At 40.8% G+C, this 24,051-nt stretch overlaps 3 protein-coding genes across 3 annotated transcripts; 2 read left to right on the forward strand and 1 right to left on the reverse strand.

Moving 5' to 3' along the window:
- Positions 1 to 8,209: 8,209 nt before the first annotated feature.
- klf11b (Kruppel-like factor 11b) lies at positions 8,210 to 11,959 on the forward strand. The gene is made up of 4 exons (XM_034675911.1): positions 8,210 to 8,435; positions 9,277 to 9,555; positions 9,990 to 10,935; positions 11,169 to 11,959. The coding sequence occupies exons 1-4, from the start codon at positions 8,397 to 8,399 to the stop codon at positions 11,468 to 11,470; spliced, it is 1,566 nt and encodes a 521-aa protein (XP_034531802.1). The 5' UTR covers positions 8,210 to 8,396; the 3' UTR covers positions 11,471 to 11,959.
- Positions 11,960 to 14,058: 2,099 nt separating this feature from the next.
- On the forward strand, positions 14,059 to 16,343 carry dnaaf2 (dynein axonemal assembly factor 2). Its single transcript, XM_034674922.1, has 3 exons — positions 14,059 to 14,163; positions 14,275 to 15,790; positions 15,872 to 16,343. Exons 2-3 carry the CDS (start codon positions 14,309 to 14,311, stop codon positions 16,223 to 16,225), a joined length of 1,836 nt encoding a protein of 611 aa, XP_034530813.1. The 5' UTR covers positions 14,059 to 14,163; positions 14,275 to 14,308; the 3' UTR covers positions 16,226 to 16,343.
- Positions 16,339 to 22,720, reverse strand: lrr1 (leucine rich repeat protein 1). Its single transcript, XM_034674923.1, has 5 exons — positions 22,129 to 22,720; positions 20,007 to 20,105; positions 19,012 to 19,264; positions 17,555 to 18,029; positions 16,339 to 17,074 (listed from the first exon to the last, which is right to left on the reverse strand). The coding sequence occupies exons 1-5, from the start codon at positions 22,309 to 22,311 to the stop codon at positions 16,819 to 16,821; spliced, it is 1,266 nt and encodes a 421-aa protein (XP_034530814.1). The 5' UTR covers positions 22,312 to 22,720; the 3' UTR covers positions 16,339 to 16,818.
- Positions 22,721 to 24,051: the final 1,331 nt, after the last annotated feature.

Genomic DNA, 24,051 nt, shown 5'->3' on the forward strand with positions numbered 1-24,051 from the left:
AAGTAAAAATGATTCCATGTAATTCTCCATGGTGCATAATTTTAACAATGTTTTATAGATAAGGATGCTAGCCCAGTCTTAAACAGATGAAGCAGTTGTGACAGTGTCACTTATAGGTTTTGCTGAAGGCCTTCGGAAATTGCTGCAGCAAATTGCAGGTGGCAGAGGTAGCAATGGTCGCAGCAGCTGCAGCACACAGAAACAGCTCTCACACTACAGTTTCTCTCGGTCTTGCTCATACTAATTCAGTTCTTTTTATAGAGCTGCTCTTCAAAGTAATAACTGCTTCCTGCTGTGAAGTTTTTCACTCATGTGCGTGGACTTGGTGACATAACAAGTAGATTTTTCATTGTGCTGCTGTGATTCAGCCCGCAAACTGAAAATAGCATCATTGAAAATATACACCTACTGTACCCACACAGTGAAACTATGACTTTTTCTTCCAGGAAACTTGCACAATGAAGAACATTGAGAAACTGCCAGTGCCATGAAATAGATGAACATGCTTTAACGTAGAGCAAAGACCATCCTCTCCTCTTATAATCATTTAGGAACAAGTCACAAACACAGTGAGGTTTCCAACAGTCAGAAAAACATTGCATTCATCCAAACTTCATCTTCTAATTCTTTTCTGCATACATATTTAATACAACTCTTAAAAATATGATTTCACCTTCTGATGTATTTTTTTGTCATAATAGAGGCATAATAAGTGATTATATGTGATTGGATTCACAAACAAAATGAAGTATGACTCAAGAACAGACAAGTCACCAAAACTGGAGTGAACGAGTGGGTCTGTGCACGAGTCAGTGTGTGTAGGTGTGTGTGTGTGTGTGCGTGTGTGTGTTTGAGTGTGTGTGGGTCGGCGGGTGATGTAACAGGCCCACTCGGCTATTCTTGATGCAACGAAGATGGGCAAATCCAGCCTTATTGCTGTCAGAGGCTGTTCGCATCATTGTCAACAGATATCTTGAAAAGGTCCCTGCAGCACAGTGGAGTTAAGTGACAAGGAACAGGGGCTTGGAATGCAGCTACAGTAACCATTTCCATTTAAGCTCCTGTGAGGAACTTTTGCTTTGTGTTGATTTTAGCTCCCCTTGTGGGCAAAACAGTACCTCTTTGTTTGATAATTTTGTCTTGTGCTTGTGTAAGTTATGTTTTTCTGATAAAAACAATCTTATCCAGACTTCAATTAGCTGTAAAATGAATCACATTGCCATGGAAAATGTGAAAAAGACTGTATTAGCAGGGATGCTGTAAATTGTCTCATCTTCGGCAGTGATTTCAAACATTAGTAACAACAATAAAGACAGTGTTAGTTTTGTTCCTGTTGGTCTTGTTTGCTTCTCTTGTTCATAAAGAGACATCAGTATTAATTCAGTCTGTTTCATAACCACATAAAAAAGTACTCACAGGAGCTTTAATCCACCTTTTTTTTTTTTTCAAAGATCTGTTTATTTGAATTTTTACACATTACATATAAAATATCAATGTAAACAATTAAAGCAAGTGATGTTTCTTATATAAGAAACACAATAAGAGAATGAAATGAAAAAGCAACCAATAATAATAAATGATAATCATTTAAAATAAAAGATAAATAAAAAAAAAAATAATAATAACAGTGAAACTACAACAAAATAAATAGGTTACTACTTAAAAGATAATTAAGTGGAAAAGGAAAAAAATAACAATAAATAACAATAAATAAAATAAACAAATATATATTAAAATAAATAAAAATAGATAGATAAATAAAATGTATTATTGTTATCATTATGATTATCGGGGCGGTGGTGGCCTAGCGGTCTAAGCGCTCCACGTATTGAGGCTATAGTGCTCGACACAGAGGTCGCCGGTTTGACTCCCTGCCAGTCGAACATTTGCTGCATGTCTTCCCCCTCTCTCTACTCCCCCCGTTTCCTGTCTCCCTTCAGCTATCCTGTCAATACAGGCAAAAAGCACAAAAATATAACTTAAAAAAAATATGTATTATTATAATACCAAAAACAAACTGAGAAATACAATTTAAAAAAATAGCTTTAATCTATCTTTAAAACAGACAGTGTGTCTTTGGTTGAATGTTTCTTCTTCAGTTTTGTTGACAGTTTTATTTTTCTCTATTCATCTGAGTCTCAAAGCAGCAGAGCTCCATGTGCACAGACATTTACATTATAAATACTTGATTTGGTTTGGCAAAGACTTAAAATGGTTTGAAAAACACAAGGTGTTACATAATTTAAGTCCCTAAAAGTGGAATCAGCATGTTCTTCTTTTGTAGCTCATTTATAGGGAACCATCGTGGAACAAAAACAGCTGCAGACACCCAGACAGCAAATTATTCAGTGTGTACATTAATGATATCACAGATCACAGAGCCTTCATCATTAGGCTCCACACATGCTCGATCTCCAGGCGAGCTCCTCCTGTGAGGCCTCAAACCTGCCTCATGTTTCCATGACAACAGACAACGAGCTGGCAGCACAGAGTCAGTGTCTCATAGCAACAGATTGGCTCTGGAACCCAATCCGACCAATCAGAAGCCAGGAGCCTGTAGAGGAATTCCTGTTGCTTCTCTCTTATGTGTAGGAGGAAAAAGGGGGCGGAGCTACGTGTTGTGTGGTAAACAAAGCATCATTCAGTATAGAGTTTTCTATAAGAGGCAGCTTATACAGCAGCTCATTTGTGGTTTGTTGTCAGGCAGTATTTGCTATCTATAACTCACAAACTCACATGAATTTCAATTTGTCTGAAAAAACATCACCCTGTGGAAGAAAAATGTGATTGTGTTTTAAAAGCAATCAGTTTAACACATAGTTTACAATAAAGATGAAATATCAAAGGTACATTTTAGTCAGAAACAAAGAAAATTGAAGCTATTCTCTTTGTTTAAGAATACAAAAGGTCTACTTTTGTATTCAATAAATGGCTCAATGCAAAACTACAGTCAACACCTGACAAAGGATTCACATCCAATTATTATTCAAGAACACTAGGCCATGCAAGTTTTAATCATTTCTTTTATTTTTGAGGCATAATTGACTTATAGGCTACTGTGGATCTAAAAATGTAAACATTCTTTTTTTTCCTCAGCAGTGCTTATACAAAAAAAAAAATAACGAGTGCAATCATACCTGTAATATAAAATGAAGAAGGATATATAGTAAACATGGAATTAAGATCAATTTTTTGGCTATAATGCAACATTTATAGATGAATGCCTACAGCTGTGCTCCACTCACATACAGAACTCATTTAACCTCGACTCTCTGAGTCCCATTTGGTCCAACAGCACTCATGCAGAATAAATAAAGATACAATTATTCAGTGACAGTTCTTGCACAAACTGACTTTTCATACTTCTACTAGACTTTGAGTTTATATATTTTTTTGGCACAACATGCTGAGAATGAACATCAGATCCACATGAGTAAAGTGACCGATCATTTGCCCCTCTGTCACATTAATCAAACAAAGCAAAGTTTAATTTAAAAGGTTCTATCCATATCTGGTTTTGATGTGATCTGCTCTAAGCGAAGGAAACAAAAAGAGGAGCAGAGGAAAGGATGCAGGATTCTTCTTCAGAGGTTTTGCACTCAGCCTGGGGTATCATTACTCGCTGTGTCCTTTAACCCAGATGCCAGAGGAGCTTCTGACGGACTGTTTTCCCCAAGTTCAACTGAGCTGACGTAGCATTCCCGGTAATTGTGTAACAATAATATTTGCTACTGCTGTTGCAATATGATCACGTAATTATGAAAAGTTATGAGAGAAAGAGAATATGGGAAAAAAGTAGTTCAGTAAGAGCCAGGGGCATAAACATAAAATCCTTTTTGCCTCTGTAGTCCATTTAAGCAAAATTTAAACTCATTTGTAAACGCACATGTTGAAGGAGATTCACATTAATGAAGTTTGGCTACTTTGCTGCTGAATGATGCATTTTTGTTTAAATTTGTTGATCATACTAGTAAAGACATTATTTTTATGTCATGTACACTTTTTGCAAATCTCTGAATTTGTTGAAACTTTAAAACTTTAAACTGTGTGTGCTGTTCATGAAACAAGTGCAGACAAAGTGATTACATAAACAGCATCTGACCTTCTATTACGTCATTCAGCAATCAGTAATATTTCAAATGAATATCAATTTACAAAAAAAACTTATCATAAATTTTGTGGATTACAGTCAAACCTGGCAGTCTGTGTCTTATAACAATATTTGGGATGGATATAATTCCTGTGAAAGACACATTCTTGTCTATATAACTTGGCCTGTGGCCGCCTGTCAGGGGCTGTCAATGACATATAGCCTCTAGGTGGTATATTTAACCCTGCTAGGGTAACTCCCCCCTTTTTGAGTCCGCTCCAGGAGGGCCTGAGATGGGGGAGTTGGTCGGACAGGGGAGGTGTGCATGCAGAGGCCCAGATAAGGCCTGCGTAACCTTTCCTCCAGATTCCCTAACTAAGTTGAAGCGGCCTGCCCCACTTATACCACAAACAGGCTGCTGTACTTCTGCCTGTCATGCCTGCCTTTGACTCGTTGTCCCTAAGACTCCTCCCTCTTCCTCGCTAGCTGCTGGTGCTTGAGTTGCACCGCCACAGCTCATGCCCTCGTTGCTCCCTGAGGTCATGCTTATGTGACTCACACTGAGGCACGGCTTTCGGGTGAAGCATGGCGCTGCGAGGCCTGGGCCAACACACCTGCTACACTCCCCTCTGCTGCAGGTGTGCTGGTGGGCCACCTCCACACACCAGTTTACCTATTTGGCAAAAGGTGAAACTATCAGACATGTTTACAGAGGCTTTTGCTTATATAATGAAAAGGGAGGCACTATATTACATTAGCTGCACCAGATGCTCATAAAAGGGAGCCTACTTTTGTTTCTCCAAACATCTTTGGTTACAATACTGAAAACTGTTAACAAGGGCTCTTTTATATTGTCCCCTGCACAACTTTGTTGGGATTTCTGACTCAGTTTTTCTTATTCCAGATACAGTTGGTGATGTAACAGCATATGTAGGTCAAGACCAGTTTGAATGCTCTGACCCCTCAGCACTGTACTTGAAGGCATGATCTCACAGAAATGCTCAAATAATGTGCCAAAGAAAAACGGGCTGCATACATTAACATTTACATAAAGTTTAAAGAGAACATTTGTAACCAGGATTGTTCTGCACCGAGGATGATAGTTTATCTGTGCGTGGCATCTGCAGAATTGAATGCTTCTTTGTTTTAGGGCCATATTTGTTTGCACATGTAGCAACCATTACATTAAAATATCATATAGTCCATATGGATGTAAAGAAAGCACTGCAGTTTACTCAACCAAAGAATTCCTAATAGTGGCGACACCCACAGAAAAAAAACAAGTGTTATAACCAAAGAGGGGAACACCAGAAACATTGTTGACTAACTTATGTATTATTTATGGAGTGTAATAACTTTTCTCTCTCTAGGCTGTAACCTAATTTACTATAAAACCACAAAAATATTAAAACAACAGCTTATGAAGGGGCTAATGATAATTTATTACAGTGGTAATGGCAAGCAAGCGGCTCAATATCTAATGCAGGAAACAAACCATTTCACTAGCTTTGTCGCTTGATGATCTTAATTCTTAAAGGGATGACTATTAAACACTTCTTTCTTGTGCTTTTTCAGTAAAAAAAGAGCAAAAATATCCCCAAAAACAAGACAGAAACCCGCGCTTCAGCTGGCTCTGGTGCTGCATTCAAGTATTGTGGGAAAAAAAGAGTTCACATGACTTTCTTTACATTTCTTGTTGACAAGACAAAAGTAACTAAAAAACAAATAGGGTGGCTTTAAATGGTAAATGGTAAATGGACTTGTACTTATATAGCACTTTTCTAGTCTGTCTGACCACTCAAAGCGCTTTTACACTACTCGTCACATTCACCCATTCATACCCATTCACTCACTGATGGTAGAGGCTGCTATCTAGTGAGGGACCATCAGTATTAGCTAATTTCATTCGTTCACATTCACACACCTCTGAACAACAGAGGGAGCAATTCAGGGTTCAGTGTCTTGCTCAAGGACACTTCGGTATGTGGCTGCCGGAGCTGGGATCGAACCGCCAACTGACCGATTGATCGACGACCGACTCTACCCACTGAGCCACAGCTGTCTAAGCAACATGAACTTTAATGCATTGGAGACAGAGAAATGTGTTAATTAATAATTTCATTTAAGTGTGAGTTTTTGACTTACATATGGAAAACACGCATTTGGACCTCAAATAGAGCTGGACTTTTTTTCTAATAAATAAAAAAAAAAGTTGGGTTTAGAATCAAAATGTGCAGCAGAGCAAACCCATATAAATTCCACCTAAAAGCTCGTAGGGTTTGACAAATTGAGCAGCTTTTATTGCAGTCTTTTGTAAGCAGTGTTAAAAAACTTATCATTAGGTACATTTCCATTTGATCTCTAAATGGCATCATACTTGTATTATCTTAAAATAATGTAAAGAATCCTGTTAATCTCCTATAATCACTTTGCACTACTGTACTGTATAGTCTAATAAAGTATACCATAACCATAGTCATAGCCTGTTCATAGCCTGTACAAACATGTAGCAATAGTCAATAGTCACTCATGTAGATACATATTATATTGTATTTATTCATCATTCATAATTCTGTATATTCTGTATTATTTGTATTATTTAATTTACTGCTAAAGCACTTCTTGTTAGATGCAATCTATATTTCATTGCTTGCATCTGTGACATGCCCAATGAAATTGAATCTAATCTAATCTAATCTAATCTTGTATATAAAAGGTGTTCCCCAACTTTTTAGTGCGCGACCCCCAAAATACAGGTGCCAAAGACTCGCGACCCCTACTCTACTTCAAAGTGATTTAATTTAGCTTTATTTAGCTTGTCTGCAGAAAATTAGCCTACCTATATGAGCATGTGACTGTGTTTCATGTGCCGTTATGAATTAACCTACAGCTACTGATGCTTTTGATAAATTACTGTTCACTAACCCTAAACCTAGGAGTCATCTGCCAAAAAGAAAGGCAGAAATCTCATTACATTTTCTATCTTCAAGGTTTTATTTCAAGGTTAGATACTATTTTTGTCAATATTTTTTTTACCATAATGGGTAAAATGTACTTATTTTAGATAACTTAAAAAAAACAAAACATTCTGGAAAACGTCTCACGACCCACCATTTTTGTCTCACTTTGGGAACGCCTGGTATAGAATACACATGTTTGTGTCCTTGCTGATCAATAAAAATAATAATAATAATAATTGACCCAAAGGACTAACAGACATAGACTACTAAATTACAAATATCCATGAGAGTATAGTCTCTCTTTCAAAATGCTGGACACTACATCTCTAAAAAGGAAATCCATGCATGAAAGTTGTTACTCAACTTCTCATTTAGCTTTTGGTTTGGATGGGCCTGCTTAGATAATGTCTGTGTTGTCCTTTCACAAGAGTTTAAATGTCCAGAGCTAAATTTATTTTTAGCCCTGGACTGCATTATTATTTGTATTACTTGTATTATTATTTTAATCATTGCTTTCACATTAAGTTATCTTATTTAATTATTTATGTATCTTTTTATTTCTTGTATTCATCTGGTCTTGTTAACGCTACCTTTTTTTAACTTTTCTTTCCACTGTTACTTATTTTATTAATTTTACTGTATTGATTATATTTTTAAGTATTTTATTTATATTAATAGCTTTTATAATTTTACCATTGCTGTTGTTTTCTGTCTCTCTGTTATTCAGTGAAGCACTTTGGGCTGCATGTTTTTATATATGAAAGGTGCTTTATAAATAAAGCTGAGTTGAGTTGAGTCTCGCAGGATCATTGCAATGTTATGCTTATTTGTGTCTGTTTATTTTTATAAAAGCATTTTCTCTTATAAATGATCCCATGAAATCAACAGCTCGTTTTATTGTGTTCGTTCCCACATATAGTGAACGCAACATAGACTGGGCCGACCTTTCGCCTAGTTTAGCGGATGGCAGTTCATCGGGTTTACCCTGACACTGCTGACTCTCACGGCCACGCCCACCAACGGCCACGCACCCTATTTCCTCCAACCGTGCAGCGGGCATGCACTGTTCACGCGCTCCCTCTCCTCCCATTGGCTGACGTTCCGCACACACTCATTTGTGATTGGCTGAGTGTTGCCACCCGCCGGTGCGTGTTGTGAGTTTTGTTTTTCTTTTTTCTCTCCTCCCCATGTTTTACACACACAGCTGAGAGAAAAGGGAGCCAGTCAGAGAAAAAATACCATCTAAACCCTACCCCGGTATAGGCAGCAGTACTGGCAACCGCCGTCTCTTTGTTCTACACTGCCTTTGACAACAAAAAAGTGATATTAAGATATTTTATTCTTCAATGCCAACGCGGAAATTTGCAGACATGGACTCAAACGGGGTAAGATAATATTTAAACTTACATCTAAACTGAAAGCACACATTTTATTAACATCACAGTAAGATTCAGTTGTTTACCAAGTGTTTTTATGTGCTATTTTATTTCATGACTCAGGTTACAATTCCTGCTTGTTTAAACATTTATTTAAGAATATATATAAATTATTTCTGTCACTTTATTCACCCAATATGACCCAAAGTAACCGCAATAAACCGAACTATAAGAACTGTGTTTATTACAATGTATTCATTTGGTCACTTTACTTGTTACTCAGTGTTTAAAAGATGATATAACCATTTTATATTTTATAACTCTGTAAAATGTCATTTAAACATCAGCCTGTCAAAATCAGCTAGGAGCTTCAAGTGGTTTGTGTTAATGTTGAGAGTATTATAATAATGTGCTGTGTTCACTGTGAAAATATTTTATGAAGTTATAACGCATCAAACCTACTTCCTGATGCAAACCCGCTTTATGGGGATTTCACATGGCTCATCTCGGGCAGCACGTCACTGTTTGGTCTATATTTGGCAATGGGAGGTGTCCTGGCGCTCAGCCAAAGGCAGTGCATGCTGGGCCGGGGTGTAGTCACCACCAACACCCCCTCTCCCCTATTGGCAGCATCATGCAGTTCAGCCCGGGAACTGTGACAGAGCAGATGATAACTGGAAATAGATCATTTCTCCCTTATTCTGGTGAACAGGAAAAAAAAACCTTCCTTTGTGTGCCGTAATGACACAATCAGATATGAGTCAAATAAGTTGATTGAATACAGCGAACAACACAAGTCACTGAAGCACTCGCATCCTGTGACTGATGATCATTCATTTTTCCTTTTCAGACTGAGTACATGGATCATTACGGGTCCTATGTAAAGAGGAGGAGGCATGACAGCGATCAGACTGTCTGTAATGTAACATCTGGCCTGGAGTACACAGACCTGGAAGCAGCTGAAGCGCTGGTGTGTATGAGTTCTTGGGGTCAGGGTCACATTATCAGCAGCAACAGGCCAAACCCCTGCAAGCCCCGACCCCTCACCCCGGCCTCTGATTCCTGCGACTCCCTCTCACCACCAGAACTGCCAGAGCCTCCAAAGGACTTTGTGTCCCTTTCTTCTCTGGTAAGTGATTGATTATGTTTCTGTATGGGTCAAACCATTGAGCAATATGTATGTCAATCCTGCAACATGGAGTGCACTTTGTGAAAATATTTGGAGCTAGAGGAGCTGGGAAACTTTAAGATAACTGTTGTTTGATGAGTAGAGGGTCCAAGTTTGTATTGAATCATTCTGATGTGAAAGATAACAATAGGACCAGAGTGAATGACATGTGACCAGGGCAGGTGAGATGGTGTTGCAGCAAGAAAGGCCTTGAAACAGCAAGAGGGTGTGACCTCTTCCCTGCAGAGTCATAAAAATCACAGTTTATTGCAGAGAGTCATCATTATTCCTGTGTGTGTCTGCCTGCCACCTGTGATGTTAATCTCAGCAAACACTTCACCCTGTAGAAGCAGAGGAAAAGTGTTTTAATTCTCTTCTTTACTTTCTTTTTCCAGTGCATGACCCCGCCTCACAGCCCCAGCTTTGTGGAGCATTCAACATCCAGCTCGATGGCCTCTCAACACGGTGGCTCCGGGCTGCATCAACCTGTCCTGGCACCCATTGCTGAGAAGACTCCCTCTCTCCCCCCTCAACCCCAGCCCTGCAGAGCGATGGCGACCAGCGTCATCCGCCACACGGCAGACAGCAACCCCTGCCAACACCGCATTCCAGTGGCCCCCAACCCAGAGAAAACAAGAGACACAGTAACGGCTGTGACGCTCTGCCAGCAGCGACTGCAGCAGCAGCAGCACATCACAAAGACTGAGATCAACACACCTCCATCTCCTGCTGCTCTTCTTACCCCTGTCTTAAAAACAGAGCAGCAAACCAGCCCCTTAAAATTCACTTTGGACAATGTCTCCATCACCACTCCGCCTTTCAAACCCCAACCACAACACAGCCCACGCACTTCGCCTGCTCCACCCACAACCCTGACCCCGCCTTCAGTCACCAGCCCTCAGATCTTCTGCCAAATGTTCCCTGTCAGCAGCCAATCAGGTATCATTTCAGCTTTCATCCCCAGTGCGGTTCAGACATCCACAGGGATTCGAACCACCACCACACCCATCCTCCCACAGCCCACCTCAGCCAATGCCTCCCCTGTTCATCAGTCCCTCATCGTGGGCTCGGCGGTCGCTCAGGGCACCGTGATGCTGGTTCTCCCACAATCCTCCGTCTCTCAGGCCCCTCACTGCTCGCAGACTGTCATGACGCTGGGCAACACCAAGCTGTTACCTCTGGCCCCGGCCCCCGTCTACGTGCCGGCAGGTCCCAGCAGCGGTACTACAGCAACAAAGATGGACTTTTCCCGCAGGAGGAACTATGTGTGCAACTTCCCTGGCTGCAGGAAGACTTACTTCAAGAGCTCACACCTCAAGGCTCACTTAAGAACACACACAGGTGAGGGTCTATTTCTACGGGGGGGGGGGGTTTGGTTGATACACATGAGGATGTATAAAATTCCAACCCATGATGAGTGTAGCTTCCTGTTTGTGAAGCATTCCTTTTTTAGCCTTGTTATTCATGATGGGAAGAGAGTGAGCTCATTGTTATATCTCAGACACAACATGCTGTCGTGTGAAGTGACTGCAATGTGACTCACACACTGACTCTCCTGTTTTTCTCTCCCATAGGTGAGAAGCCTTTCAGCTGCAGCTGGGACGGCTGCGATAAGAGGTTCGCCCGCTCGGACGAGCTCTCCCGTCACCGGCGAACTCACACCGGCGAGAAGAAGTTTGTGTGTCCGGTGTGCGACCGGCGGTTCATGCGCAGTGATCACCTCACCAAACACGCCCGGCGCCACATGACCACGAAGAAAATTCCCTCCTGGCAGGCGGATGTTCGGAGCCTGAACAAAATGGCTGCTGGCAAACTACCTTCCTCCAAACCTGGCCTAGCAACACTAAGCATGCTGGTGCCTGCAGGCTCACAGTAGACAATGCACACTGCCATCTTTAATACTCCTGAGATAACACAGGGACACCAGGAGCAGCCAAGCACTCGGCTGCTGCCACTTTACTCATGGGAATGAAAGAAAAACATGCACTGGACTCTTTGTTTTCCTCTCTACTGCTTATTTGTACGTGTATTTTTCTCTAAAGGATTCTTTTGTTTACTTTGATATTACTGTTAATATGTATGCACACTTTTGCCAAAGCCTTTGTATGAAGTTGGTCTTACACATTTCACCTTCTGCACCTCTCCTACATCACTTTCGGTCGACAGATATGTATGTCGTGAATGTATCCTTGGTTGGACTATGAAATGCATTTATTGGTCAGATTTGGGAAAAGTTCATATGAAAAACAATGTAAATATGAATGTTAATCAACAGTGCTATGATTATACCATGATTGTATTTCCCTGTCTAACTTTTCATATTATTTAATACCTATTTGTAATAAACTAAATATTAAAATCAGAAGTTTTAGGTGCTTTTTTGACCCCTTCCAACGTCTAATCCAGGAAATACAGTCAAGGAGTGGGACTTGGTGGATTCAGCGATCTTTCCCGGTTGTCTCATGCAGAAATGCAGTGAGTGGTTCCTGCCCACATCCTGTGTGCGTCACACGATGACTCCCCCCCCCCCACCACACTGTCCTCTTTTGGTCTGCAGGCTGGATGATTTTTTTTCTTCCTTTTTTTTTTGGGGTTTTATAAAAGCTGTTCTTGTAAGATCATCTGAGGACATTGGATTCTGTTTATTAGCAAGGAGTACTTGATGAGTTAGAACAGACAAAACAGATTTCTAGTGCCGTTTGAGTTCATGAACGAATCATCTGAGCTCATTCAGCTTTGTCACGTGGGAATAAAGAGGTCGCTGGGTTGTGTGATCCTTGCATAATAAACCCCTGACTTCATTCCAAGAACCCTAATTTGGCTAGAATAATTTAGCAAAATGTGCCTTTCTTTGGGTGAGTGGTTACAAATACAATCTGAAACATGATGTTATAAAATATTTACCACACAGAACCATAAAAATATGACATTTCCCAATATTACACTTTAATTCAACTGAGAGGATTCAAGAGAGAATTTTATGAATTACACGACAACAACAACAACAAAGAGATGCTGCTGTATGAAGAGTATTCACTACCTTCATCCTCTGAATCTCTCTCACACATTCATAAGCAGTGGTCCCATACCTAGTAACAGCATACTTCTTCCAATCAGACTGGGAGAAATATGAACTGTTGGGGGTGCGACCAATCACCTCCCTCCCCTGTATACCCGCCCCTTTGCCTTACTGACCGACATACTCACTAGCCGTGCGCTTTATGAGCGGCGGTCTAAAGCGACACCTGGTGGTGGAACCAAGGCACTTCACCATTAGCTCTAGTACTCACAACCTTGTTACTAAAAAATAACAATGTCATTTTAATAGATTTTTTATTATGTTTGATCATAGTGTAATTCTTTTTTTTTTTTTTTCAAAATCAAAATGCAGCTTATTTAGGGTTGTAAGAATGCAATTATTCATATTAAGGGTTATTGTTCTGGCCCAAACCTACTCAGTTCTTCTTAAAGTGAACAAATAAATGCCTGAATTTAATTTTAAGTGTTGTATTGTTGAATTAAAAAAAAAAATCTGATATTACTTTACTCTACACTTAAAGTAAATTTGTAGAAATTATATCTCAGGATATGAATAAGTTCAACATGGGCAATAAAGAGTTCAAATATCAGTGATGGAAAAAGCATGCCATGATAATATCAACTTGATTAATATTTTTGACACTTGTCAAATAGTTCCTGCTTAAATGTTACTGGGCATCTTAACATATTAATATATTAAGTAATATAAAAGTAACTATGAATGAAATAATCAAGTTCATAAAAAACTGTGCATAAAAATTCCCTGAATGAAATGAAACCTGAAACCACCTGAAATTAGGGGTATTTTTTGTTGTTATGTTCTGGACTTCTGTGATTGCTACATGTAGCAAACTACGCTGGATTTTGTCTGGTATGTTTCATTATTGGACAGGAAAATCACAGGCTTAGCTAAAAGGAGAATTTGAGTCAAGTAATCTTTTTTTTTTAACACTTTTGTGTGATTTTATTTAATTTTAGCTCTGATTTTAAGGGTCTGTTTTATAAGTTTGTATTTCAGCTTTTATTTAATTTAATTTTTTCATCACTTCATTTCGCTTTGCACCTCTTCTTGTTTTTATTTGCCCAATGTAAAGCACTTTGTTACCTGTATTGAAAAGTGCTATATAGATACAGTATTATTATTATTATTATTATTATTATTATTATTATTATTATTATTATTATTATTATTATTATTATTATTATTTATCTTGGTTAAAATAAGCAACTTGTTTGATTTCTTTTAAACTGACATGATGTGAAGTGTGCTGAAAAAATACTATGCATAAAGCCACACACTTTACAGAATCCTCACAATTTACACTGATAAAAAATGTGTATTTATTGAATGTGTACGTTTGAGTGGCTAACTCTTTTATGGTTAATTCAATGATGAAAGTTTTGCGGAACTATTCTTAGGGAAGCGTTTCATGGTTGCACCCATCTGTTACTATGATGTTACTATGGTTACATGGGCACAACTAGGACAGTTTGCTGCAAACGGGAGACAGAACACGAGCTAAATTACAAGTAAGTGGACATAAAATAAATTCAGGTATATTTCAGAGGACTTTCATAAATATTTTTAAGGATACTTTACTTTATTACTTACATTATCTGTGAACCTTTACTTCTTTAAAGTTGTAAGTGATCCGGATCCCTCGTTAGAATCATCATGGAGTCTGGGGATAAACTGAAAGAGCTAAACATGACAGTGGATGAAATCGACAGGATGACAAAAGCTCTCAAAGATGAAAAATTCAGAGAAATGCTGCAAGACTACGCCGAAGAATTATCAGACCCTGCGAATAAGAAAAGGTATGAAGAGGAGATCTCACTGCTGGAGCAGGAGAGAGGAAACACCATTGAGTTCATCCACCCAGAGCCATTCAGATCCATCAGGACGAGTGTGAACGGCAAGCAGAAGTGTTTCATTAACATCTGCAGCAATGACAAAGTGAGCAAACCTGAGTGTAAATCTGGGGTGTCAGAGGGGGGGCGCAGAGGACAGAACTGGTCTCTGCCTCACAGCCTGCACCCAGGGAGGGAAGACACTGATACAAAGGGGAAAAAGATCATGATCTATGATGTGGTTTTCCACCCTGACACTCTCCATATAGCAAGAAAAGACAGGAGATTCATGGACATGGTGGAAAGCACAGCCATTGAGGGAATCCAGAAAATGTTTAATGTGACTCTGGATAAAAAAAATGTGAGGGAGATGAGTACAAAATACAAGGGTACACCGCAGACGTGTGTCATCAGAAACCCAATACCTGGGCATAAAATCAAAGAGGTTTCAGAGAAGCTGGATCCTCTAGCTTTCCCGTACCCAGCTGAAAAACAAACATCTGAGCAAACAGGATCACAAAACAAAGATACTATGAGAGCTAAAGTCTTCCAGATCCAGCCTCAGAAAACCAAAGAACCAACAAAGCCAAACTACTCAGTAAAATACAGATCTGTTATAGACCTGCAGGACTTCAGGTGTTCTAGAGACTCTGCCCAAAGCCCAAGGCCCAAGGAGATAGTGGTTACCATTGATGTCCCACTTCTGAAAGCAGTCGCAGACGCCAGCCTTGAGGTAACAGAAACAAATCTGCTGCTGGAGTCCAAGAAACCCGCCTACAGACTGGATCTACCTCTAGCCTACCCTGTGGATGAAGACAAGGGAGAGGCCAAGTTCAGCAAGCAGAGAGGACAGCTGACTGTCACACTGCCGGTTCTGCCTTCTCGTGAAGCTTCTGACTTTGTTCTAGGGCTGCTGAAGAGTAGTGTTAGCAATGAAGAGCTGCAGGAGAGGGAAAGCAAGGTGGAGGAGGAGAGGGAGATCAAGAGAAGTGATGATGATGAGGAGGAGACAGTAAAGGAGGAAAGTGCCATTAAGGGAGAGAGAGGAGAGGAGAGGATTATGGAAGCTGAGAAAAGTGAAGATGAGGAAAATCTACAGCCAGGAAGGACGCTGAGTGAAGATGGATGTGACGGAGCAGCTGTGAACAAATGCGTTGATGCTTCTCCTGAAACAGAAAACAAGCCTGTTTTAGTCTCTGCTGAACAATCAAGGAGCAAAGTCAACAAGGAAGAAGTAAATCTGAAGACTCCAGACATCAGAGAGGAAACTGAAACGACAGAGGAGACTCAAGAAAGGAACAAAAAGGTGAGAAACATTCTGTCAGGTACTTTGGAGTTGTTTTGAAGGTACGTGTCCGTTTAAATAAAGTTTATTTTACTGTTTTAGATGGAAACAGATGCTGCATTATTACAGCACAGCTCCAGTGAGGACCCCCAGACTGCTGCTGCTGCTGTGACTTCAATGCCTGCAACACATGAGCCTCATAAATCGAGCAAAGTTGATGCAAGCCAAGCGATCTCCTTCTCCTCTGAGGAGCTCTCCACAGGCTCGGTTGAGACATTAGACGAAGACGATCTGCCAAAAGAGGGATTCTTACAAAAACCAGAGCCCAGGAACAGCAAAGCAACGCCTGCGTTATTGAGGGAAATCGACAAGGATGGAAATGAGAAGGTCATCAGCGATCATTCAACAGCGGCTGGGTTCACTTTTGAAAACACCCTGATGTTTGAGCTGGACTGAGGATTGTGTGACATAGGACAAAACTTTCCTGTCAGCGACTTGACTGAAAAAATGTATGTTCCAACAAACCAAGTGAATCTTTTTGATGTTCCTGAATAAACAACTTCGGACAATGTAATTGATACTTTTATTTTATTAAATTCTTCACATATACATGTATATAAAATTGTGGGTCATTAGCGCAGCAACCAACTCCCTTTAGCCAATGCTCCTGGACCCTGAGGCACTGTGTTTGGGTAAAAATGAATTTCTTTATTCCCTGGGCGAGAGGAAAAAGGTCACAAGGGAAAGACACTGGAAAGACAGAGAAGATGGTGAATGATATTTTAAAGCAGCTCAGGTAAACTGTCAGTTTGCATCAGTGCTGCAGCCCACTGTCATTAACAGGATGTCAGTGCCGTACAGATCTAGCTGGAGCAGTTATAAAGGATTTGTCATCACCTATTTCAAATATGTGGTTGAACCACATAACAATAGACCTTTGAAGAGTTAATAATCTGTCATTTAACTACCAGAAAACTTGCACCACTTGCAATCTAATGCCAAAGTCTACAACCAGAGTCTCCAGAGTTTAGTGTGCATTATTTTTCTTTTCATCTGATTCCTCTCTGAAGAGAGTTGTCTAAAAACTGAGAGTAACAGGAAAGGGAGCAGAAGTGCTGCTGCACCGGAGCGTCCGTGCCCCCCATGTCATCCACGAGGACCACCGTGTGAGAGACCTGGTGAAGGTTCATGCTGACCGCCGTCTTGATGTAGAAGCTGATGCAGACGCGGCTGCAGTCGCAGGTCTTGGCTACTTCGAGGTCCCGGCACAAATGGGCGGGGATGAGGTGAGGCCCGTATGGTATCCTGTTTGAGAAAAATACAACTGGAGTAAGATATAAGAATGCGTGATATGAAAAACGATGCATTTGATAACTCTTTTAATACCACAGTGAAAACATGTGTATGATGTGAGTTTTATTGCTCCCTCTCTGTCACTCAGTCACTTCAATCACACCCCGTCCTTTGCTTGTGACTGCCTTTGGTTAAAAATCTAATTATAGATCTCTTCTTTTCATCCTGGGTATTTTTCTTTTAAATACAAAGTAAACAATGATTGTAGTTTTTAATACACTGTATAGAAAAAGTACATTATTGAACATATTTATACTTTTGATAAAGATCTGTTACCATCGTTTTCAGTTGGATACTAATTTTGAGACTTAGATTTTGGCCAAAAGAGATTATCCCTCTGATACTAGTAAATAATATGTTTACATTCTAATAGTCTCGTCTTGTACAACACTAATAAAACTGCTCTGGTTTGGTTGTTCCATAAATTCTTACCTGAGGTTGCCGACAGCTCTAGAAGCCAGCTCCTGAAGTGAAACAGGGAATGTGAGTTTCATGGTGTGGTCCAGAGGGTTCGGCTGTACGAACGGATTCCCAAACAGGTCCAGGTTCTCCAAACTCAATTTACGGAAGTCAGCCGGCAGCACGGCCAGCTGGTTGTGAGCTGCTGACAGGAACCTCAACCTCGAGAGTCTTCCAATGTGGAACGGCAAACAAACGAGTTCATTGTCATCCAGTTTGAGGTTCACTAGCTCTCTCAGCTGGCAGAACTGTGCAGGGAGGGACCGGAGGCGGTTCTGGCTGAGGTCCAGGAGCTGGAGGGTGCGCTGCAGAGTGGACAGGCAGAGGGCCTCGCTGAAGGCCTCCAGGTGGTTGTTGTGGAGTACGAGCTCGGAGAGGCAGCCCAGGTCGCCGATGGTGGCGGGGAGTTTCTTGATGTGGTTGTTGCTGAGGTCGAGCTTACGGAGAGCTGCAGAGAGAAAACCAAAGGAAAACAAAGGGTTAAAGGGAATACTCCACCTGATATTGTCCTTCCATGGAGATGTGGGACAAGGAAAGACATTAAAGAAAATAAGAGTCTGAACTAGGGATGTCGACATTAACCGGTTTCACTATTAACCACGCTTGAAAGTGTCACGGTTAATCTAATCGTGAAGGCTCCGCTACACCGAGTTTTTCTAATGTCTCTGTCAAAAAAGGGCCGGTACATTGTGTTCGGCCCAACTTGTAAACGAAAAATTAGTGACACCTGTGCAGCGTTTCTCTGTCATTTAAAAGTATGAGGCAGCATCCTCCGCCCATTTCTGTACCGCCCCAGATCCCGTCAGAGTCATGTGGTGTTTTCAAGAAGAACACTGTTTTCATTTTTACCTGAAACTGTTTCATGACAAACTGGTACATACGAATACTCCAGAACACAAATAACGTGTTTGTCACTCTAAATGTTCTGAGGAAGGACCCTCAAAACCGGTTGGTAAATTAAAGGCATTATAATCGGGATAATCATGAAACCGTGATTACTTCTCTCACAATAATAGCACCACCAAAATCTTTAATCGTTAACCCCTAGTCAGAACAGAGACGCCAAAGTTCAAATATCCTGATTTTCCCCAAAGCTCCAAAAACCCTTGATAGTACTACTCCCATCATGCACTCATCAGGATTATGTATTTGTCAACATGAAGGAAGGGACATTTATATATACAATCCACTGATACTTTAATTAGCCAACCTAATATCAACCTCTCTACAGTGAATCTGTGCTATCATAGGAAGTTGTGTTACTCAAAGCTAGCTAAATGTTTGCAGCCAGTGTTTTTTCAGCAATCGGATCTACATTTCTCATGACACTATTATCACAGGAATACTAAGCATGGCCTTTGATCAGGTCTATGTGATGGAATTGATATCTGTATCTGAAGAAACATCTCTGACATCAAACTATGTTGTACCTTTCAGCGAGAGCATCCGCATATCCACCCGTGACAGTTTGCAGTAAGAGACCTGCAGCTGCTCCAGGGAGTACGGGAAGTTGGAGGTGAGCGGGTAGTCCTTCTTGGAGACGATGGTGAGCTTCTTCTTGGGCTGCTCGACGTCTCGGGCGCGGACAGGAGTGAGGGTGGAGAGCGGGAGGCTGCTCGTGTCGCTTCCTCTGTCGGCCAAGCGGGCGGCGGAGAGGAAGTTCTTTAAGCTGTTTGAATCAGCCTGCGGATCAATGAATCAATAAAGGGACATGTGGATGAGTGATAACATGGGTGACAGCAACATCAGTAAAGCAGCCTACTCTCAGGTGATGGTGAGCAAGTTCACTGCTTAAAATATCCAACCTACATTCACCGGCCTGGAATATCTTGACACACTTTCTCTCACTTTTTGCTGCTGGGAATAAAAACATCATGTAATGTGAGGATTTAATGCAGTATTGTGAAGACCTGCACAATCTAATGCAGTCTTAAAACAGTCTCTCATAACTAAGACACTCCCTTCATGTTTCAGATCAGAGTTTCTGGTGTTGTTTTTATAGATGTGAGTCAGTGAGTTGACTTAAATTTGTTTGACATTGCTCCTGACTTCCTTGTTTATCTATCCAATACGTTGTGAGTCTGTTTGTGGGTGTGTAAAAACTCTTCTATCAATGAAACAGGTTGAACTATGTTAGAATCTAGGTGAAGGGTCACCGCTGCCTCACAACAGCCAGAAGGGCTTTAAAGCAGCTGGAAACAATGAGGCTGGCGCAGTGCTGTCTGTCCAGGCAGTCAAAACAACAGCATTCGTCTGTCCGGTTGATAAATGAGCGAGTGGAAAGCTTCACTCTCTCGCGTGACAGATCTTTTGAGGAAATAAGACTGAAGTTGCTTCATCATAAAACTGCGCATCGTGTTGTGGGCAAAGACCAGTTACTGGGTATAAACACCAGACTGCATTGACGCCATGTCAACCGTCATACCTTGCTCAAACAGATGTCAACAGCAGGTTCCTTTAATCGCACGGTGGCTTTGCCTTCCTCCACAAACCAAGTGAAGAACTTCTCTATGTTGTCTTTGAGCTGCAAGAGAAAGTTGGCAGAGTGTCAGGGATGGAAAAATACATTTCACAATGCACTGTGGGAGAGACTGCATCATCATCATCATCATCATCATGAAAGCAACCAGTGAATCACTCGCTCTGCAAGTGTGGACAGGAGGACTGAAAACATTTGAATGTGTCCATGTGGGTTAACATGTTAACAGAGCTATGACCTTTAAAGTCAGGTGTATGAGGAGTACCAGGAGGGAACATCTGAGAACACTGAAAACAACACTTCTAGGGTTACCAATCAAGGTCTTTAAAGGAAAGGCAACAATGAATTATTAAAGAGTCTGATTTTATAAATGACTCAAAGGATTGAGACAACAGAAATACAGAAATACAGTTAAAGAAAGTTCTTAAACTTCTGTAAGAGCTCAGATAAACTTATGATTCAGAAAAGCTATTTTAGAAATGACATACATAATTTTGCTGCATAGATGATATGTATGGGGAATTCATTTACTTATTTACCCTAAAGTTAAAGGAGCCAAACAATACTTTAATGCTAATACGACAGACATAGGACACCGTCGTTAGACAGGAGGAGAACACTGATTTATGCTAACTCAATAAAAGTGATGTTAAAGCTCTAACTCAATTTTATGACTCCATGTGGGCTGTAAAAGCAAACAAGACTGATTGACATTCATTTTTCATGGCCAAGGTTCAAAATGAGTGATACATATGACATTATTTTAGTAAAAGAAAAAAGTCTATTCAAACTTAGAGTCCCTTACTGTAGCTTTAATGTTCATGAGTACAGCCCACCATGTTAGAGACAGTTATGAAAGCTCAGATGACCCCACGGTCATGTAAGTCACTTAATCTCTTGGAGGCCTGACTCGTGCAACTGCATGTTGTTGGTACTGAATGAATAGCAACTATTATCTTTACTTTTAACCAGTGGTGGACAAAGTACCCAGCTTCATTACTTAAGTCAAAGTATAGATACTCCATGTCAAATATTACTCCAATACAAGTGAAAGTATTCAAGGTACTTTTTAAGAAATCTCAAAATGCTGTATTTTCAAAAATGGAGTACATTCTGTTACATTATGTTTATTAAGAAACAATTACTTGAAATCTCTAAAAACTATACCATGGAATAAAAATAGAAACTAAGTTACTCCAAGCACAGACAACTTAGTTTGAAATGTTCATCTGGAATGAAACAAATGTTACGTAGCTCAACACGCTTTCTCAGGTTGGACTGTGAATGTTTGTATGTTTGAGCAGAGTGGGAAACAGGAGAACATTTCAAACGATACGTATCATTCTTCATTTCAAAAACCTCAAACATGGGCTGAAGATATGGCTATGGGTGCTCAGGTGGAGAATTATAGCCATCATTACCACCTCTAAATGAACTGCCTGATCTGAGTGAAATCTGCTGTGTGTTCGCTCCACGTTCAACCATGGAGACTCATGATATACAGGTGTGACTAAACCACTGAGACAAACAGAACTACACAAACACATTGTACTGTCTTAGGGATCAGATTTCAGAAAAGAGAAGGAAATTCATGAGCTGACTTCAAAGCTAAAGTAGTGAGTAACTAGAGCACTGATAGAAATGTAGTGGAGTAAAAAGTTAAATATGTCTTCTGAATATAGTGGAGTAAAAGTAATAAGTCCCCCCCCCCCAAAAAAAATAATACTCAAGTAAAGTACAGATACTCAAAAAATGTACTTAAGTAAATTTACTCTGTTACTGTCCACCACTGCTTTTCACCCCCTCTGTCTGTATCTGTATTTAATGAGTATTATGTTTTATGTCAGTCCAGTGTTATCAGACTTTATCTGGCTGTTAAAATTATGTTTGATGGAATAAATGCTTTGGACTACATCAAAACAATAGCAATCAAATGAATCAAGCACTTAGTATTATCAGGAAAACAACATCAGAGGCCATACACTATGAGGTGCATCATGAACTCAGGCATGGCACAGTAGTGTGTACAGTACATTAGACAGGTGGTGTAACAACAACAATCACTGACCTTATATTTAGAGCCTGTTCTGTCCTTAGCTGTGCAGATCATCATGTAAATGTTGCTGCGTTGACTCGTCTTGTCCAAATGCTTCCCGATGGAGATCACAGCCCTCGTCCCTTTCCCTCGATTTTTCATCCCAAACGTGGCGAGCATCCGACTCACCACCTCCACATCACACTGCAGCTTCATGGTGACCTGAACACTGAAGCCAGAAGTCCGGCTCAACGCCGAGTCAGCCTGAGAGGACACTTTGAATGCATACCAGAGAAAAACCGCCAGAGAAAAGTGAAGGTAGTCTGTTACTGAAGTCCTGCAGCTGGTGACACAACACTCACCGAGCCCGACATGTCAACAACAGAACAGCTTTCTTCACTAAACCAAAAACAAACAGCAGCAGAGAGGGTGTCAGTGACGCGACATGTAATATACAGATGAATGATCAAAGCTGAGGCAGACAGCAGAGATCTGCTCTGGAGTATGTTGACTATCTGTGAGATCTGTGAGAGTTTCTGGTTGTTAGTTAGCTGCTGTTAGCAATGATCCCGCGCGCTAGGGAAGTGACGTCAGAGAGGCGCTCTTTGGCAGCATCAACAGCAGAGCGCTTCCCTGTTTATTTACAAGAACTAAAACTATACTTTAAACCAGGGGTTCTCAAACTTTTTGGAGCCAGGGACCCCTTACATGTGAGAAAATTGTCCAAGGACCCCCTCATAATTGTAACACAGATTAAGCACATTAGTGATGTGTCATGATCAAAAGCTGCGGCTCTGAGAGCCGATGCTTTATAGTGAATCAGTAGAGCCGGCTCGCATCGAGAGAGAGCCGGCTCCCAGTTTTTTCCTTTCGCTGCTTAGCTCTCACAGTGCTCAGCCCCAGCTCTGCTCACAGCAGAACTTTGTTTTGATTGGTCAGCATGGCGGCCATGCGGACAATCACATGTGAGGAAATAGGATACAGGTGATGGAGGGGAGGCTGTGTATCATGGCTACATCTGTTCCTTCTGAGAGGGTTAGGGTTCTTCTCAAAGACCGGGCAAATACTCACTGAGAGGAGAAATCGGATCAGCCCATCCAAGCTGATTTTTCTAAATCCCAACCTGCGCTGAGGACATTAATAATGTTTGCTCCAGTTTGGTTCTTGTTTCTGATTACTTGAGTTGGTTCTGGTTCTGTTTGCTTGAGGTGGTTCTGGTTGTGTTTGCCTGTGTTTGGTTCTGGTTCTGTTTGCATGAGTTTGGTTCTGGTTCTGTTCTCTTGAGTTGGTTCTGGTTCTGTTTGCTTGAGTTTGGTTCTGGTTCTGTTCGCTTGAGTTGGTTCTGGTTCTGTTTGCTTGAGTTTGGTTTGATTCTGGTTCGGCTCTGGTTCGGTTCTGGTTCGGTTTGCTTGAGTTTGGTTCTGGTTCTGTTTGCTTAAATTTGTTTCTGGTTCCTAATCCTAATCCTAACCCTAACCCTAATCATGATGTTAACCTTAACCTTAACCCTAACCCTAACACTAACCCTAACCCTAACCCTAATCCTAAACCTAATCATAACCCTAACTCTAACCCCAACCCTAATTATAACCCTGCTTGAGTTTGGTTCCAGTTTGGTTCTGGTTCTGTTTGCTTGAGTTTGGTTCTGGTTTGGTTCTGATTCGATTCTGGTTGTAGTTAGGTTCGGTTCTGGTTCTGTTCTGGTTCTGTTCTGGTTCTGTTCTGGTTCTGTTCAGTTCTGGTTCTGTTCTGGTTCGGTTCTGTTTCGGTTCTGGTTTGGTTCGGTTCTGGTTTGGTCCGGTTTGTTTTGTTTTGGTTCGGTTCTGGTTCGGTTCTGGTTTGGTTCGGTTCTGGTTTGGTTCGGTTCTGGTTTGGTTCGGTTCTGGTATGGTTCGGTTCGGTTCTGGTTCGGTTCTTGTTCGGTTCTTGTTCGGTTCTGGTTCGGTTCTGGTTCGG

The sequence above is a fragment of the Notolabrus celidotus genome, chromosome 22 (genome assembly GCF_009762535.1).
Source record: "Notolabrus celidotus isolate fNotCel1 chromosome 22, fNotCel1.pri, whole genome shotgun sequence".
NCBI classification, from domain to species: domain Eukaryota; kingdom Metazoa; phylum Chordata; class Actinopteri; order Labriformes; family Labridae; genus Notolabrus; species Notolabrus celidotus.